Source organism: Rhagoletis zephyria, unplaced genomic scaffold (genome assembly GCF_001687245.7).
Source record: "Rhagoletis zephyria isolate East Lansing unplaced genomic scaffold, Rhagoletis_zephyria_1.1 Rzeph_scaffold_02262, whole genome shotgun sequence".
In the NCBI taxonomy this organism is placed as follows: domain Eukaryota; kingdom Metazoa; phylum Arthropoda; class Insecta; order Diptera; family Tephritidae; genus Rhagoletis; species Rhagoletis zephyria.
Window position 1 is genome coordinate 63094 of NW_016159346.1, and position 16580 is coordinate 79673.

At 36.1% G+C, this 16580-nt stretch overlaps 4 protein-coding genes across 6 annotated transcripts; 2 read left to right on the forward strand and 2 right to left on the reverse strand.

Moving 5' to 3' along the window:
- The first annotated feature begins 217 nt into the window (after nt 1-217).
- LOC108366416 (ribosomal protein L7) lies at nt 218-1360 on the forward strand. Its single transcript, XM_017620824.1, has 3 exons — nt 218-325; nt 416-732; nt 799-1360. Exons 2-3 carry the CDS (start codon nt 416-418, stop codon nt 1256-1258), a joined length of 777 nt encoding a protein of 258 aa, XP_017476313.1. The 5' UTR covers nt 218-325; the 3' UTR covers nt 1259-1360.
- Nucleotides 1361-5480: 4120 nt separating this feature from the next.
- LOC108366417 (protein FAM195A) lies at nt 5481-9097 on the reverse strand. Of its 2 annotated transcripts, none has more exons than XM_017620826.1 (3): nt 8811-9097; nt 7993-8236; nt 5481-6121 (listed from the first exon to the last, which is right to left on the reverse strand). In XM_017620826.1, the coding sequence occupies exons 1-3, from the start codon at nt 8825-8827 to the stop codon at nt 5984-5986; spliced, it is 399 nt and encodes a 132-aa protein (XP_017476315.1). In that variant the 5' UTR covers nt 8828-9097; the 3' UTR covers nt 5481-5983. The 2 variants fall into 2 exon arrangements, with proteins under 2 accessions (XP_017476315.1, XP_017476314.1); XM_017620825.1 differs by lacking the exon at nt 8811-9097 and adding an exon at nt 8605-8743.
- Nucleotides 9098-11808: 2711 nt separating this feature from the next.
- Dus4 (Dihydrouridine synthase 4) lies at nt 11809-13521 on the reverse strand. Its single transcript, XM_017620832.1, has one exon. The coding sequence runs from the start codon at nt 13231-13233 to the stop codon at nt 12013-12015; it is 1221 nt and encodes a 406-aa protein (XP_017476321.1). The 5' UTR covers nt 13234-13521; the 3' UTR covers nt 11809-12012.
- A 91-nt stretch (nt 13522-13612) lies between these two features.
- Nucleotides 13613-16194, forward strand: Snx17 (sorting nexin 17). Of its 2 annotated transcripts, XM_017620829.1 has the most exons (2): nt 13613-15313; nt 15373-16194. In XM_017620829.1, the coding sequence occupies exons 1-2, from the start codon at nt 13850-13852 to the stop codon at nt 15397-15399; spliced, it is 1491 nt and encodes a 496-aa protein (XP_017476318.1). In that variant the 5' UTR covers nt 13613-13849; the 3' UTR covers nt 15400-16194. The 2 variants fall into 2 exon arrangements, with proteins under 2 accessions (XP_017476318.1, XP_017476317.1); XM_017620828.1 differs by having other exon boundaries at nt 13613-16194.
- Nucleotides 16195-16580: the final 386 nt, after the last annotated feature.

A 16580-nucleotide genomic window follows, 5' to 3' on the forward strand; every position in this document is an offset into this window, starting at 1 on the left:
AGTTTTCTTGTCTCTTTTGATCTTTTCGTTGCTTCCCATTTAAAGAACCAAGGACTTGAATTCAATTAAAGTTGACGCGTGTGGAAGCAAATAGAAAACACAAAAGAGAATTCGAAAAAATTGCTTTCAAGTCTTGACGTGTCTGAAAGGGGACTTACTTTTATCAGTTCTTTAGCTCAGGCACAAACCATTTCCCATTTGACAGTTTACGTTTTCGTCAGTTCTACCAACATGACTTAATTAGCTAATCGACCGCATCCAACATGGCCATCAACTTCCTTTCGCCTTTTCCTTTTCTTTTCAACGTGCTAAGTGACAACTTAAGGTTAGCAGAAAATTTGGTGTTTTTCACATACATTGTATAGAAACCAAAATTTTGGCAATTTTAAAATATTCCTGTAATATTTCTATACAGATGACTGCCACCACGGCCGCTAAAAAGCCCGAAGCAAAGGGCAAACCTTCCAAGAAGCTGCCCGCTGTCCCAGAGTCGAAGCTGAAATTCAGCAAGAAGCAGGTTAGCAAACGTGCTATACTGATCAAGCGGAAATTAAAACGCTCTGCCGTGATTGCACTCCGCAAGCGTGAAAACTTGGTGCGGGCTGAGAAATATCAAGCGAAATATCTCCGTGATGAACGCCGTGAGATCAAGTTGCGCCGTTTGGCAAAGAAACGCGGCCAATTCTACGTGCCTGCAGAGGCCAAATTAGCTTTTGTGATCCGTATCCGCGGGTAAGCTATTAATGTGGAAATTTTACGCTGCCGGACACTAAATTTGTATTTTTTTAACATCAACAGTATCAACAAAGTTGCACCAAAGGTGCGTAAAGTTTTACAGTTGTTCCGTCTTCGCCAGATTAACAACGGTGTGTTCATCAAATTGAACAAGGCTACCATTAATATGCTGCGTATTGCCGAACCTTATATTACATGGGGCTATCCAAATCTAAAATCGGTTCGTGAGTTAATCTACAAACGTGGATTTGTCAAACACAACCGTCAACGTGTCCCAATCACCGACAACTTTGTAATCGAACGCAAATTGCGCAAAGCGCATGATATTCAGTGCGTTGAAGATTTGGTGCACGAAATTTTCACCGTTGGATCCCATTTCAAGAAAGCCTCCAACTTCCTGTGGCCATTCAAGCTCAACACACCAACTGGCGGCTGGCGCAAGAAGGCTAATCACTACGTTGAGGGTGGTGATTTCGGTAATCGTGAGGATAAGATCAACAAATTGCTGCGCAAGATGGTTTAAAAAAATTTGTTGGTGTACAAGGTGGAGTATTTTTATTGCAGAAATATATAATAATAAAAATAGAAAAGAATGTTTTTGTACCAAAAGGCATAACAAATTTAACATGGGGGTTCATTTGATTCCTAGGGTCTATAAAATAGGAGTTCGATGCTTTTATATTAACGGATTAAAGAGACAATTTAATATAAAAAAAAAAACGTTTTAGTTTTCTTCTAATATATTTCCGTTAACTCCAAAATTAAAAAGTTAAATCCTCGTGCATATCGAAGTGAAACATTTTTTAAAAATAACCGTTAGCTCAATTTATATCCTGAAGTTTTTGGAAAGCCCCTGAATAATTGGAAAATTGAAACAATGACAATTTGTAACTTTTGGTGATGCACCGCGATACATTCGAAGAGTAATCAATTCCACCTTTTATTATATCCGGACACTTTAAAAACTTTTTTGTCTAATAGTTGAGGAAATGTTTAGCTATTTGTACAACGATTAGGGGTGGGGGCGGAGGGGGAGGGGGTGTGGGCCCCACAAATCCCCCCTAAACGAAAGAGGATTGACGCCGCTTTATCATGTTTATTTTGCCGCCCCAGTGATGTCTATTTTGGTTACTGGGTGTTTTATAAATATATCTTGTATATAAAAATGTATATACAAATTTATAACAAAAATTTGCAACAAATACCATATTCCAAACGACATTGTTAAATTAGTGCACAGATTTAGTAAATTAAATTTTTATAATAAAGCGTGAACTGTTGTCTACAAGTGTGTAAAAGTTTTTTGATTCGATTCACGCGTTTGGGCACAGCAACCCAAAATCGTTGTACAAATTCATAAACAGTACCCAATAGTTAATTTCCACCAAGCCTTAACTGCAGTTTATGCCGATTGGAAAACGGAGATGCCAACTCGCAAGGAGGTAATTCCACCTATTAAGTAGAAGCAAACAACAACAATAAAGCAAAACTTAAGAAAAAACCTTGCCGATGACCCCATGTTGGAATTATTGGAACTTTTCTGATCTTTTAACTGCAGTTAAACCTTTGGTGGAAATAGGCTTTAATGTTTGTGATCCATTTTTCTTTTATTAACCGACTTCAAAAAAAGAAGGTGGTTATCAATTCGTCGGAATATTTTTTATGTATGTTACAGCATAACTTTGAACCACGTTAACCGATTTCTATAATTTTTTTTTTTTAATAAAAGGTGGTACCTCAGAGGTGGTCATTGATGCTTGCAGAAATTAACTTTACTCGTAAGTTTTTATATGCGAATTAAAGTCGGTTTTATTTTTTGCTTAAAAATTACTTGTTTGATAAAAGGCAGATATTTAAGCTTTCTTTTTATTTTGTTCTAAGGATTCCACAATGCAGCGTTTTTCTACTATAAAAGTAAAAAAAAAAAAATGGTAATTTTGCGTTTTTTGATACATTTAAACCAAGATATCTAGAAAACTAGGCCAAATCCGGTTGTCTCTTGTGCACGACTCGTCTGTTTGAACGAATAAATTAAGAAAGAGCGACCGGAATTGGCCACCAGAAAAGGAGTTGTGTTCCATCATGACAATGCCAGGCCACACACATCTTTGATGTGTAACAGCCGCTGAAAATAACTTGACCACAGCAGTTCTACCAAGCAAATGGCAAAAGGTCATAGATACTAAACGCCAATATATATGTACTTGATTAAAATTGATTTTCAAAAACATATCTACCAAAAATCCGCGGAGGCTTTATATTAAAAAAGTAAAAGTAATTCGTTAGCTATTTGGTTCCATTTGTCCCAAAATGGACCACAGAATCAAGCGCGAACTAGAAACAACCAGGATGACAAAGAATTATATATTGCACGGGCCTAATAGTAGAATCGCATCATTGGTAAATGAACATTGCTATACATTCAATTGTTTCGGAAGATTATCACACACAGCTTTACGATATAGCCGTTCTAGGCGCACAACCACCGGACATCGACGAGACGGGGCTTCCTCTGCCTCGGAAGACAAGAACCACAATAGCCCAACTTCGCTCTGGCTACTGCAGCAGGTTAAACTCATACCTGAGCAGACTAAACGCAGATGTGCCAAATGAATGACCGGCATGTGAGGAGACACCCCATGACTCGAAACATCTCTTCGTATGCCCGGAAAACCCGAAAACCCTAACGCTTTTGTCCCTATGGACCGACCCTATTGAGGCTGCACGCTTCTTAGGGCTTCCGTTAGTGGAGCTTGGCGACTACGACTGAGATATTAACCGATCTGGGCGGGGTTGTTGTAGCCGCTACAACAACAACAACATACGATAATGCATTTGTTATACTAGCTTTATTACATTGAACTGATCTTGTAATGTAATTATCTTAGAATGTTTAATGTGTTAAATTGTTATATTAGTACAAAGTAGATCGGCGTTAAGCGTTAATAAATTAAATGAAAATTATCAGCGAGATATGTAAATATTTTTAAGTCTTTAAAGACTTATTTTGAGACTAATATTATACAAGTATAAATTGCTAAACCTCAAAAGGACGAGGCTGTTCAGGCCCATTTCGGAATTAGTTCGGGATCACTGCGTGACTAGGTTGGGGCTACTTTGTCTCAAATTCGGGGCTAGTTTGACACCAACTCGCGACTAGTTGTGGACTATTACAGGCCTGGCTCGGGACCAATTCTAAAAAATCCTGTTGGTTTTTGAGAACATTTTTGTAGAAGGCGGTGCGCATTTTCTTCCTAAAACGAATGAACAAAATCTGGGTACATTCGAGCCACAATTAGTACGGCAATGTCACTCTTTATGGAAGAACATTACGTTTTACGCGAAAATTTTGGGTGACTCTGCCTACCTACATCAGTTGCTCATTATTGGCAAATAAAAAGCAACATACAAATTTTGGTAGTAGTACACTTTAGCGGAACCTTGCCAAAAAAAAAATCTAAACAAACGTGATTTTTTAGAATTTTCAAACGTGCATAATATTATACTAAAATGGAGAAGGCTACAAAACTGCATACCCCATAAATTTCTAAAAATTCTGAATAAAAAGTTGAAAATTTGGAAGACATTTTTTTTTAATATGTTAAATGTTCCTGAATTGTACACAAAGTTTTGAACATTGACCCTATGGTTTATGTTATAGAATCTACTATATTTTTATAAAAAATTTACGAGAAAAACTTATCACGTAAAATATTGTGAATATCTATTGTAAAAAATAAATGTGTGCTATTTACGTGAGCGCCACTGTAAGACGAGCGCCACTATAACACGAGATGTGAAAAAATTTTAATGTTGACTTTACCTGATACACGTATCGAATTGGAAGGCAGCATAAAGGTGGCCTCAAACTGATGCGATACGGTATCGTTTTTCATGCGATAAAGATAAAAAGCAAAGGTGCGATATGATACACTGCGGTGCTCCATCTTGCTAATCTTTATATTCCGAATATTTCAAATTGTATAATATGGAATAACAATTGACCAGTTGAAGTAATAATTCCATCTCAGAACTCATATCGTGCGATCAATTGTGCTTGCTGCGATACAATTTTTGAACGCGTCGTTACGCAGCGGTATACCGCATCTGTTTGAGCACTCCCATATACCGCAGTGGTTTGTATTGATCGCATATCGTAAATTGTCGTATGGCATCTGTCTGAGGCCACCTTAACAGTGTGATATATTTAGGAAAGTTAAATATCGTTCGACGATATAATTATATAAATATATCCGTTCCTTCCAAAGTACCCAATAAACATTGGGATTGGTTAACAATTCGAAAATGATTTGAAAACTAACATTATTTTCAAGTCTCATCTTCGATAACGAATGTGGAATAGTTTAGTATTCGATTCGAGAACTAGGCCATTCTCCAACAAAACGGAACCTTCGTTTTCCAATGAATTTTTCCTTCGTTATCAATTCGAAATCCAGCCCATTATCGAATTGAAATTTTAATGAGAGAGCGCGATTGTATTATATTTCCATTCGAAAATGAGCTGGATTTCATTTTCTCTCTTGTTACTATGGTTTCCATTTTTTTCGAACCCATCTCGTGTGTATTTCCAATATACTATGAACGTTGGAAAACTAAGGTTGTTTATGAGTTCGTTCTCAGTTCGATATGCATATTGGAAGCATATTTTCGAATGTTCGCCAAAATGTTTATAGGGTAAATATATGTTTATGTATGTATGTCCATTTCAAAATTAAACAAAGAAAATTGCTTATATCCTTTTTATTGCCATTAATTGTAATTGTATCTTTGAATTGCATCATCTGCTTTCCCTTTTACATACTTTTAAATTACTTTATAATTTTATTGCGAAATCTTGAATTGCATATTGAACGAGCGCTTGATACGATACTACCTTATTTTTAAATAACTTAATTTTTGTGGTATTTTTTTCGGAGTTTACATGGTATTTGCAATAAAATACTTATGCTTTATTAGCTACATATCTTCATGCAACGAGAATTAGGTCTGATAATACAATTGTAGTTTACTAAATATTTACGTGGAAATAATTACGTTTTTAAACTCCGGTCTTTAAGTAAATTTCTACTTTTCTCAATAATGGAAATACATATTTTTATATGTAAATGTTTATGTTACACGTAACATTATTGTAAACTCTCATCAAATGCACACCAATCAATACAGAACAAACAAAACAAGTAAAATTTGTTTTGCGATCGTTATTGTTGCAGCAATTATTATCATCTTATTGTTGTCCATGTGATACACGAATATTTTGAAAATGTCTTTGGTCCCAGTACTCTTCCAGGTTGAAGGGTTTGAAATTTTTTAGTTGATGGTCAGATTCTTGGCAATAATTTATTGGCGTATTTTGTTCATTTACCTGAAAGAATGAATTCCTTTAGTACATATGTATTTTCATGTATTTACATAAGTGAATTTTATATAAAACAAATTTTTAAGAAATAACATTTAACAACTGACTATATAAATCTAAAATACAAATGAAATATAGTATACGAAACAATTTAGCATATAAAACAACAAGTAATTTTTAAGCAAAAAACAATAAAAATTTAAGATCATCGTTAATTTCTTCATAAGCCAATGATCGGATTTAAACCAAATTATTAAGGGATCCCCGTGAGGTAACACCTTTCCTTTAAAAAAAAAAAAAAAAGAATTATAGAAATGGTTAACGTCGTCCAAAGTTATGTGGTAACATACATAAAAAAATATTCCGACGAATTGATAACATTCTCGTTTTTGTGAAGTCGGTTCAAAATATGAAGGAAACCTGGCGTTTTAAGGAGCTCTGCGAGAACAGTTTATTCTCCAAAAAACTATGCCTTAATTAGAGCTTATGCAATCTGGACAAGCTTAAGCAAAGATACTCGTCTTACTGAAGAAATTAATTATGGTGTAACAATTCCCTAAAGTTGCAATTTTTTCCTATATAATAAACATTTTCAAATTAAACCAAACATTCCTAAACTGCTTTAAAGTGATATTGTCCCAATAATTGAGTGACAACAAAAACTTACAAAATCAAAAATCTCATGTATCCAAAAGTTTTGAGTGAAAAAAAGTCTTTTCGTCAATTTACATATGTATTTTTTAATCACGTTGTTTTAACTATATTTACGAAAATTATCTTATTCGCGTTTAAATGGCTGTTGACATGCCAACTCACCCCGTCAAAATGAAAACAAAATGCAAATTTCAGCAACATATTTTTTGAATTGAAGTTAGTGAAATTCAACAACAAATAGCAAAATTTAGAGCATTACAAAATTTGGTAAAGCTTGCTTTTCAACTAAAATTTAATTAAATGCAGTAAATGCTTATTTGATCCGTTCGAATCTGTGCATTTCAAACAATTGAAAAAATGCCTCGAAACCGCAGCAAACGCAATTCCCAATTTGACCATAATCGTTCCACAAGTCTTCGCATACGCCCAAGCAGCCCGCCATCAACGCCAGGCTCAGTTTGGTCGTTTGCACCAGCATCACTACCAATATCGAATTCGGTATCAGCAAGCGTGTCTTTGTGCAGCACCAAGCACAGTCCCCGCTCTGTTTGCGGGTCAGAATCCTATATGGTGAGTGATGCTATTGCTGATGTTGAAGTTGATAATGGGGATCCCGGTGAGAACTTTGATCAAAATGAGTTCGACAATGCCTTTTTGGACTATCATGAATACTCATACCATGAGTTTGAACCTGCTGAGCCTTCATCCCATTTTTTTATTAATTATCAGGTGAGTTACCTATATATCATAAGTTCGTACATACAAAAGACTGTTGGCATCGTTAGTGTTGGCCTTTAAAAAAAAAAAACATGGCGCACATTTCCTAACTATCTGGTTGAAGTTAATGTAAACTGAGAGTATTTAAAAAAAAATACCAGAAAAAAGTATATGATGTCTCTAATCTTCTGTACAAAAAATTTATGGAGTTTTCCTGTATGTAACATTTTTAGGCATACTGCATTTTTTCGTTCGTTATTATTTTTGGAGCAATTTCAGATAATGCATGCCAAATCGGGTTTGGTCCGGTCGGGTCTCAATGATTTTTTCTACCTGTGGGTTTTAGAATATGTGTTCTGCACCCCTTCCGGCTCTGCCAGAAAAATGAGGTCCACGCCCATCTCTACTTCGTAACTTTATTAATATATGTACATACACATACGTAGGTATTTCCCCAATACATACCTACTATGCACATAAACTGCATATAGTGCTTAGAGACTTACTTTTGTCCAGGCCTCCCTGATATATCGAATCAGCTCATCGTGTTGCGTGGGCGGTTCGCGGGACACTGAGGATTGTGGTGAATAGGTGCTATGGTTGGAGGTTGAGTATTGCGACGAATTATTACGATGATTATCTGAAGGCTGATTATGTTGATTATTGTTCGAAGATGAAAGTGATGATGATAAAGAATTTGATGGATGTTGCTGCTGGCCTGCGCGCCGTATTGGTGTGTAACGATTAGAACTGCAAGTAGAAGATACATGTGATAAACTAATAGTGCATTAACGGCACGTTTTTAGTAACTGGCAAAAGTTTTGTGTATTATTGAATTTTCAATATATAAAAAGAACTACGCATATATGTATGTACGTATGAATGTACATACAAAGGTATATGTGTACATGGGTGCGTTTGTGTGAGGACGCGTGACCAGATGCATTCAACCCTACTTGGATAAGATTTCATGCGAGGAAATAAATATATTCGATTTTACCCCTGCTTATACTAGAGTATCCGCACTAAATGCATTATCTTACATCTCTTTATATGTGAACGAAGCAATTGAATATGTAACTGGATGCATTAATTGCTGCTTACATACATAAACGTACATGTTTGTGTATATCGACACGCAATTGGTCTTAATTTTCGCAAATTTCATAGCCATTTTACAAAATTCTGATAGTCAAAGCGGAGTTGGTAGCTAAGGCCTTGGCACCATTTTGCTTATTCTGCTTTCTCTGTGCTTTTCTTGCCAAAAAGTTCCACGACACACAAATTAAAAACTAACTTCCTAGGAAAAGCATAATTAACTTACCCGTTGTTGCGTTCCATTGTAATTTTTAGGATTTAGTGTTTTCTATTTATTATTTATGCGCTAATGGTTATGCTCTTTTTGCATAGGTTGAAAACCTAATCCGAGTTCAGTTTTTTAATCGGTATGGTATATTGTGGTTCTAACTATATATTTGCTGAACTTAACTCGTGTATCTTAATTAAAACATCAAAAAGCAGACTACACAAACGTCGATGACTTTTGACTGTTTTTGCACTTCCAAATAATTGCTTTGTTTATTGTAGATCTATTTTTTATTCGTTTCTCTTTATCTTCATCGTTAAAGAGTTGCCAGAGAACTTGATTGTAAATTGGATTAAGGGTCCCCGCACACTGCACACTTTATCGACCACAAACTAAATACTCGGGTTGGTGGTTCTCTGCAGACTAAAACTGATGCCAGATAAAACTTTATAGCTGTGCGTGACATTTATAACATTGCCAGCAAAGCGCCAGGCGCAAAAGGTATGCCACAATGAACGCCAAGAAATCAATTTTGCACTGCTTTTTTACTCGTCAAAATTACTGTGGATTTTAGATATTTTGCTTTAAAATTAGCNGTCGGGTTGGTGGTTCTCTGCAGACTAAAACTGATGCCAGATAAAACTTTATAGCTGTGCGTGACATTTATAACATTGCCAGCAAAGCGCCAGACGCAAAAGGTATGCCACAATGAACGCCAAGAAATCAATTTTGCACTGCTTTTTTACTCGTCAAAATTACTGTGGATTTTAGATATTTTGCTTTAAAATTAGCAATGTAATTGAGTTTTATGTTTCTGCATGAATACTCGAATTTGGACGAAACAAAATAAATAGTAAACCGACTGATTGTCAAAGCGCGCAAAAAGATGGGAGTTGGCCATCTTTTCGCTTTGTGCTGCAGCTTAACGATCTATGTGGCATGTTTTGTGCATTTTCATACAATTCGTCTTATCTGTCCAAGCGAATCTGTCACGTAAAGCGAAGGAAAAGTTTTATGTGGGCATTTATTTATTTATTTATTTTTTACAGTCTGTTAGACTTATATTGCAACAAAGATTTAACATTCTTATAATTAGATTTAGATTTAAAATGTAAATATTAAGTATTAAATACAAAATACAAAATGCTCCACGGAAATTTTTAAATAACATTATTTCTTTATCATTGCAATTATTTTATGTCAATATAAACGCATGCAATTTTCTGGAAGTTATGTAGACGGTTGGAAAGGCCGAGTTTCCAATCCGCGCTATTCTTTTTGGGTTACTCCATTTATTGATATCTCCTGGGTGGTCGGAAAGGCCGAGTTTCCGATCCACCCAGTCGCGCTTTCGTGACGGTTGGAAAGGCCTAGTTTCCAATCCGCTCGTTTATTATCTAAGGGTCTAGGTAGTCGGAAAGGCCGAGTTTCCGATCCACCTAGTCTCGATATCTTGGTGGTTGGAAAGGCCTAGTTTCCAATCCACGCTATTGTTGATACATCAGCATCAGCTTAACTGCCGTACCTAAACCCCACATCTCCATTTTCTACTAAACTCGTCTTATTAAACGATGTTTCCATGGCAAGTGATTCGCTCTCCTATTCGTAATTCGCTCTCTCATTCGTAATTGGCGCCCTAATTACGAACCGAATCACGTAATTCGCCATACAAAATTTTGAGAGCGAATCACTTCATTCGTAGGTGATTCAGATCCAATCACCATGCGAATCAAGAACAAATCGTTGTCTTCTCTAATTTTTATCGATAACGGCTGTCAAAACACATAGACCACACATCCCCACCAGCACAAACATTGAAAAAATAGCTAGATTCGTTAAAACTATTGATTTAGCTAATTAACCACTACAAATTTTTTCTCCGCCGTTGAAATGCACAATAAACAACAAATTAATAAACAAAAGCAAAGAACAAGAAGGAGAGATGCAAAATGAATCAAGAATGTGTCGTGTAAACAGGTTGACTCGCCGTTCGTAATTGAGAGAGCGAACCACGTTATTCGGCTGTCATGGAAACGCCGTTTTAACAGCTGTCAAATTTCTGTTTTGACTTTGTTCCGTTTTCTCATGTGGGCAACTTGCTGTATTAACATATCATGATTCAATAATAAAGGGTTTGCTCAAAGCTTTGTGCTCTCGTTCGTCTAAGTATTTCAAGTTGGTGGTTCACAGCTGACAACAACAATTGCGTACAAAAGAGTTGCTGTGTGTAAATGCATAGGGCAACACCAAAAGAGAAATCGCCGATAACAAGCAACTCGAGTTTCCGTGTCTGAACGCAGACTTTGAGTTTGAGTGCAGGCTGCTTTGTAGATGTAGAAAACTTTCGATAGTATTGACTATCGATATATGCCGATAGTATTGATGAACACCATCGATACCATCGGCCATATTTCATTTATAAGAAAACAAAAAAAAAAANCATGCCGATAGTATTGATGAACACCATCGATACCATCGGCCATATTTCATTTATAAGAAAACAAAACAAAAAATTATTAAAAGAAGTTGTTTTATGAAATTAAATATACAAGGGGTATTCCGTTAAACTCGTTGAAGCCTCGTAAACCTCGTAACCAGTTTTAGTCCGAAGAGTTTTTGCTGGTAAATACTGGTAAATGTGTCAAACGATCAGCTGTAGCGTGTTTGGCAACCAAATTGTAAACAAAAGAATAGTGCACTCTGCTAATTCATGTTGAAAAGTATTTAATTACTTGTTTATTTATGAGCCGAGTGTGTTTACATACAAAATAAGCAGAAATTTACAACCAAAATTCGCGGGTTATGTTGAAGTTGACAGAAGTTACCATTTTTACTNTTTATGAGCCGAGTGTGTTTACATACAAAATAAGCAGAAATTTACAACCAAAATTCGCGGGTTATGTTGAAGTTGACAGAAGTTACCATTTTTACTAGAGCGATTCCGTACTTTTCAATGTTACTCCTTCGCTCTGAGCGAATTTTTTTTTACAGTTTTACTAGTTTTAATCCGAGGAATACGAGATTGCACATGGTGTTACAGATGGCAACTGGCAACTGAAAGCTGGCAACTGAGTTGCGTTGCCACCCATAACAGTTATAAACCGTTTGAACTTATTTACTTGCATTTTCGGTTTACATTTTTATGGAAACACGAATACCTCGAATGTTTATTTAAAATTTTAGATTTTTTTTCTATATTCTATGTTCATTTTCAAGAATATCAATCTAATATTGAAAAAAAACTACCCTCTAAATCAAAATCATCTTGCTCGCTGGACTTGTTCTTCGATACATCCTCTTTGAATTCTTTAAAGAATTTTCCATCAGAGTTCTCATTCCATTTGGGCATCTTTTGAGTTAAGTCAACGCTAGAAGTCTCTTCAACTTGAGGATAAACGCATTTTGTATACTCGAGGGGACTAGTATGGGATTCCGCTTGTGGTTTTAAACCGTACCGTTCTTCAAAAAAATCAAACACTTGTCGCTTGTTGGTGAAGCTGTTGAATTCTAGGCGTAATTTTCGTTTCATATGGCTGCTCCACATAAATGTAAGATGATGATGAAAACATTGGAAATGTATGTTATCTCCTGCGCGCGTTGCAATATCCAACCATTGCTGCACACATTCTACAGGCGTATCTCTCTCTTTCAACTGTCCGTTAAAAAGTGTTGGGTTTGAGAGGAGTCCTCGCGCTGCCATTATACCATCAGCTTGCGTTTTTTCATGCAAATCCTTCGCCTCTTCCAAACTGCGAACGTTGCCATTAACCACCAGTGGAATCTGAATTGATTTCTTAACCTCAGCCATTGCGCTTATATTAAGGGGATCGGATATTTTCTGCCACATTGTTCGACCGTGTAGAGTTAAAAAAGTAGCTCCACATTTTTCAAGCTGCCGTGCTAATTCCACTGTAGATCTGATGGATTCTTCTGCAAAGCCATTGAGCAAGCGCAACTTTACCGATATGCTAAAGTGTTGTGGTAAAACACGTCTAGTTGTTTGTACAATATCTCGTACTAGTTCTGGGTGTCTTAAGAGTCCACACCCATAACCTTTTGACATCGCCCATGATTGTGGGCAGCCACAATTCAGGTCTACGCCATCCACATATGGAAAAATTAATTGAGCAGCTACGGAGAATTCATATGCATCACGTGCAGCAAACTGTGATATAACTGGAACGTCCTCCAAGCATGTTGTAAATTCATTATCACGGGCTTTTTGGCTATGAATGAATGAGTCTGCAATAACCATAGGGGTAAAGGCCAATTTAACACCATGTTGACGGAGTAACCGCCTGAACTCCAACTTGCTATAACGCACCATAGGGGCACTGACGCGCAAAAATCCATGAGGGGACTGCTTTTCCTCTTCAAATAAGCCTAAAATATTTTCATGGGGCCGATGCTCAAATAACAATTCGGGATTTATGGCTTTCATGATATTTATTATCGCGCTCGTATTTATCTATTCTAATTCGCGTTTGTTTACTTGCCCACATATGTTTTGGTTATGTTTTTTAATCCTGCCCCTAAACCACACAAAAGCATTGCGCAAACCAAATTTGTGCAAGCCAATATGTAGCAAGTAAAATGAACAAACATCACTTTGCAGTAAAAGTCTTGGAAAATGTTCCGAATAGAATCTTTTAGTTCGACCCTGATACAAAAATATTAAGGAAGCATGACACGTATATTTTAAGTTAAATAAATATGATTTTTTTATTTATTTAATTTCTTTCGAAAATTCGAACTAGGCCGGGATCGTACTAACTCGTCGGAAGTCAATATGCAGCCCTGTGCATATAACAACTCTGCATTAACGCACAAGGCAGCAATAAAGACCAAGAAAATAACAAAAGCCCAAATATCAATTAATTAAAAATTAATAAGAGTGAATGACTGTGACTAATATAAAGTTTAGCGTAATGTTAATTTTCTACGTAGTCTCACAAAATATTTCATTGGATCACTAACATTTAGATCAATTATTAGCACTGACGTGTGGGTAGTGATAAGAAAATAAAACTAGAAGTACCAGAATTTCGGGCGAAGAAATGCACTTCTCTATTCCGGACACTCAAGAATTATATGCAGAGCTAACTGGAACCACCTACACAGGCTACAATATCTACATTAATGGTAACTACCATTGCTGTTTGCGCTATAAGCAATTGCACGCTTTGCATGAACAGCTGCGTCGTCGATGTGCTGATCTCAACATACAATTGCCAGCTGCGTTCCCTCCGAAACGTTTACTTCCGCTAACTACTGGACAGTTGGAATCAAGACGTGCGTCTTTAGAACACTACCTACAATTATGCGGGCAAGATGCGATTATTTCCAAAATGGAACATTTTCAAAGTTATCTGCTAAATGCACAGCAAGAGACTACATTGGCCGAAGGTGTTCTTAGTAATGAATACAATGGAAGTGATTTAAAGCGTGTTTCTGTTGTACTAGAGGTATGGCTTTCAAACGACTTTACGCTGCAGGTAAATTGCCATATCGGTGATAATGCCAGCTCTGTATTGCGTACAGTGTGTGAATGTGTCCAACTGCCTACGCAATTCATGAGGCACTTTTGTCTATATTTAGTTTGTCGAAAAGACAGTGATACCACTCAAAACAAATCGGTGCTATTAAGACGTTTGATGGATTTTGAATCGCCATATTTGTCTCGATTACGTGCTCAAGAATATACTTCTTCATGTCAGGTAATGGTGCGCAAGAGCTATTGGAACCCCCTGTATGACCTCAGTTTATTACAAGAACCTGTGTCATTAAAATTGCTCTTCGAACAAACAGCTTCTGATATAGAAAATGGTTGGATTATAGCAGCACCTGATGTTTTACAGAAGCTTGCCAGTATGCGAGAGCACGGGCTGCAAAAAGAGTACATCCAAGCGGCACGGCAGTTACCCCTATACGGCTGCTTGCAATTTAGTGCGTCGCTCATCGATTACCCTGAACCACGAACTACTGCACTGATATCCATAGGCAATCGAGAATTAAGTATGCGTACTGCAACGGCAGGCAAAATCTATGAAACAAAATTTAGAGTGACGAGAATGCGATGCTGGCGTGTAACAGCCATGCATAACACTAATACCAGTGATCTACCAAATTCTAATAGCGCGGGAGATAATGCAAATACTTACTTGAAGTCACCAACAAATTTGCAACTCGCTTTTGAATATTTGATGTCGAAGCAAAATCTACGTTGGATTACTATTACCAGCTCACAAGCGATGCTTATGTCTGTATGTCTTCAATCAATGGTCGATGAATTGCTTAATTGCAAAGACTCTATCGATGGACTAAATACACGCATTCCAAAAGACACCCCATCCCAAGTGCTATCCTACGTTTCACGGAATGGGCGTGTTTCGCATACACCTTCAATGCTTACATCGTCCGTCTCTACACCATCCCTGTCCACTGAACTGATGTCGTCATCATCTGCAACAACGACAACTACCACTTCAAGCTCTTCTTCATCATCATCCCCAACGGCGCCAGTTAAATTTCTTTCACAACGTACTAAAACGAAATTCAATCCAAAATTATCTAATTCCAGTTCATATTCAGCGGTTTTCTTTCGTAATGGCGCTGAGGAGTCCGTGCACAACGAAGCGTTCGAAGGCATCGGCGACGATGATCTTTAGATATAGAAAAATTATTAAAACTAAGGGTGCACAAAATAATGCAGTATCTACGCTGGTAGAATTATCTCTTTGGCACAACATGCAAATACATATGTTTGGTTGTAATACCAAAATGGATTCTCTATTTACCATTCGCAAGAAAAAGTCTCTACACTATCGATTAGGTTTATAATTTATTAATTGTAAAGAAGTAGAATGTGCACACAATTATTGTATTTAATAGAGAAAGTTAAAATTGTGTTTATTATTCTTGTCGAAAAATTGCCAAATTATTTAAGCTTAGACTGTTATAGTGAATTTCAAAATTGATAAACGTTGATTATTTACTTTAGAGAAGTAACACTTTTTAGTAAGGGTTTGTTTGGATTTGATTTCCAGGCTGCCAGGTACATAAGTATATATGAAATGAAAGTGCATTTGCACATGCATAAAAAGTATATGCATGTAAATGAATTTATCTAACCTTTTTTGTATACTAATGTTTTTTAAAAGCAATTTTTATGAATTTAACTTTTATATTATAGTTAAAAAATATTAATGTACAATACATATGTACATATGTATGTATGTATAATAAAAAGCATGCATATTTTTACCCATTGTATCCGTCAAAACTTTACGATTTGGGAAATTATTAAAGAGCAACAGCCAGCCACCCAGTTCTTTATGTTAAGTGGACCGTTTTGAAAAAGTTAAATACATATTAGAAATATGATTATATTTTGTATAAACTGGCTCCTTAAAACTTTTTATTAATCATAACGGCGTCTCTGGTAAATTTTGGCCGTCGACCAGTGTTACATATGTCATGGCTTCTTGTGTGTATTCTAATAAGTTTTTAGAAAAATACCTTTGGCTCAATCGGCTGTTAAATCAGTCCCTCGTGGTCTATATTTTATTTATCTTTCAGTTGATGTATGTACATAATTTATACAGTACCGAACAAAAATATTCGCACTTTGAACTTTCGCAATATAAACAAAGGTTTTTATTCTAATTTATTTTTGAGACTTTTTTATAAAAATATAGTTTATTCTACAGCAAGAAAAACATAAAAATAAAATGTCCAAACTTTGTGCATTTGTGCAAAATTCAGTAAAATTCAATAAAATTTTATGTT

Bases quoted from the DNA above. Each gene is read 5' to 3' on its own strand.
- LOC108366417 (XM_017620825.1), bottom strand. From the start codon at position 8,660: ATGGCTATGAAATTTGCGAAAATTAAGACCAATTGCGTGTCGATATAC. The intron at 8,237-8,604 runs GTACGTTTATGT...TTCTACTTGCAG, and splicing joins GTGTCGATATACACAAACAT to TTCTAATCGTTACACACCAA. The intron at 6,122-7,992 runs GTAAGTCTCTAA...TCATTCTTTCAG, and splicing joins TCAGGGAGGCCTGGACAAAA to GTAAATGAACAAAATACGCC.
- Dus4 (XM_017620832.1), bottom strand. From the start codon at position 13,233: ATGAAAGCCATAAATCCCGAATTGTTATTTGAGCATCGGCCCCATGAA.
- LOC108366416 (XM_017620824.1), top strand. From the start codon at position 416: ATGACTGCCACCACGGCCGCTAAAAAGCCCGAAGCAAAGGGCAAACCT. The intron at 733-798 runs GTAAGCTATTAA...TAACATCAACAG, and splicing joins TTTGTGATCCGTATCCGCGG to TATCAACAAAGTTGCACCAA.
- Snx17 (XM_017620828.1), top strand. From the start codon at position 13,850: ATGCACTTCTCTATTCCGGACACTCAAGAATTATATGCAGAGCTAACT.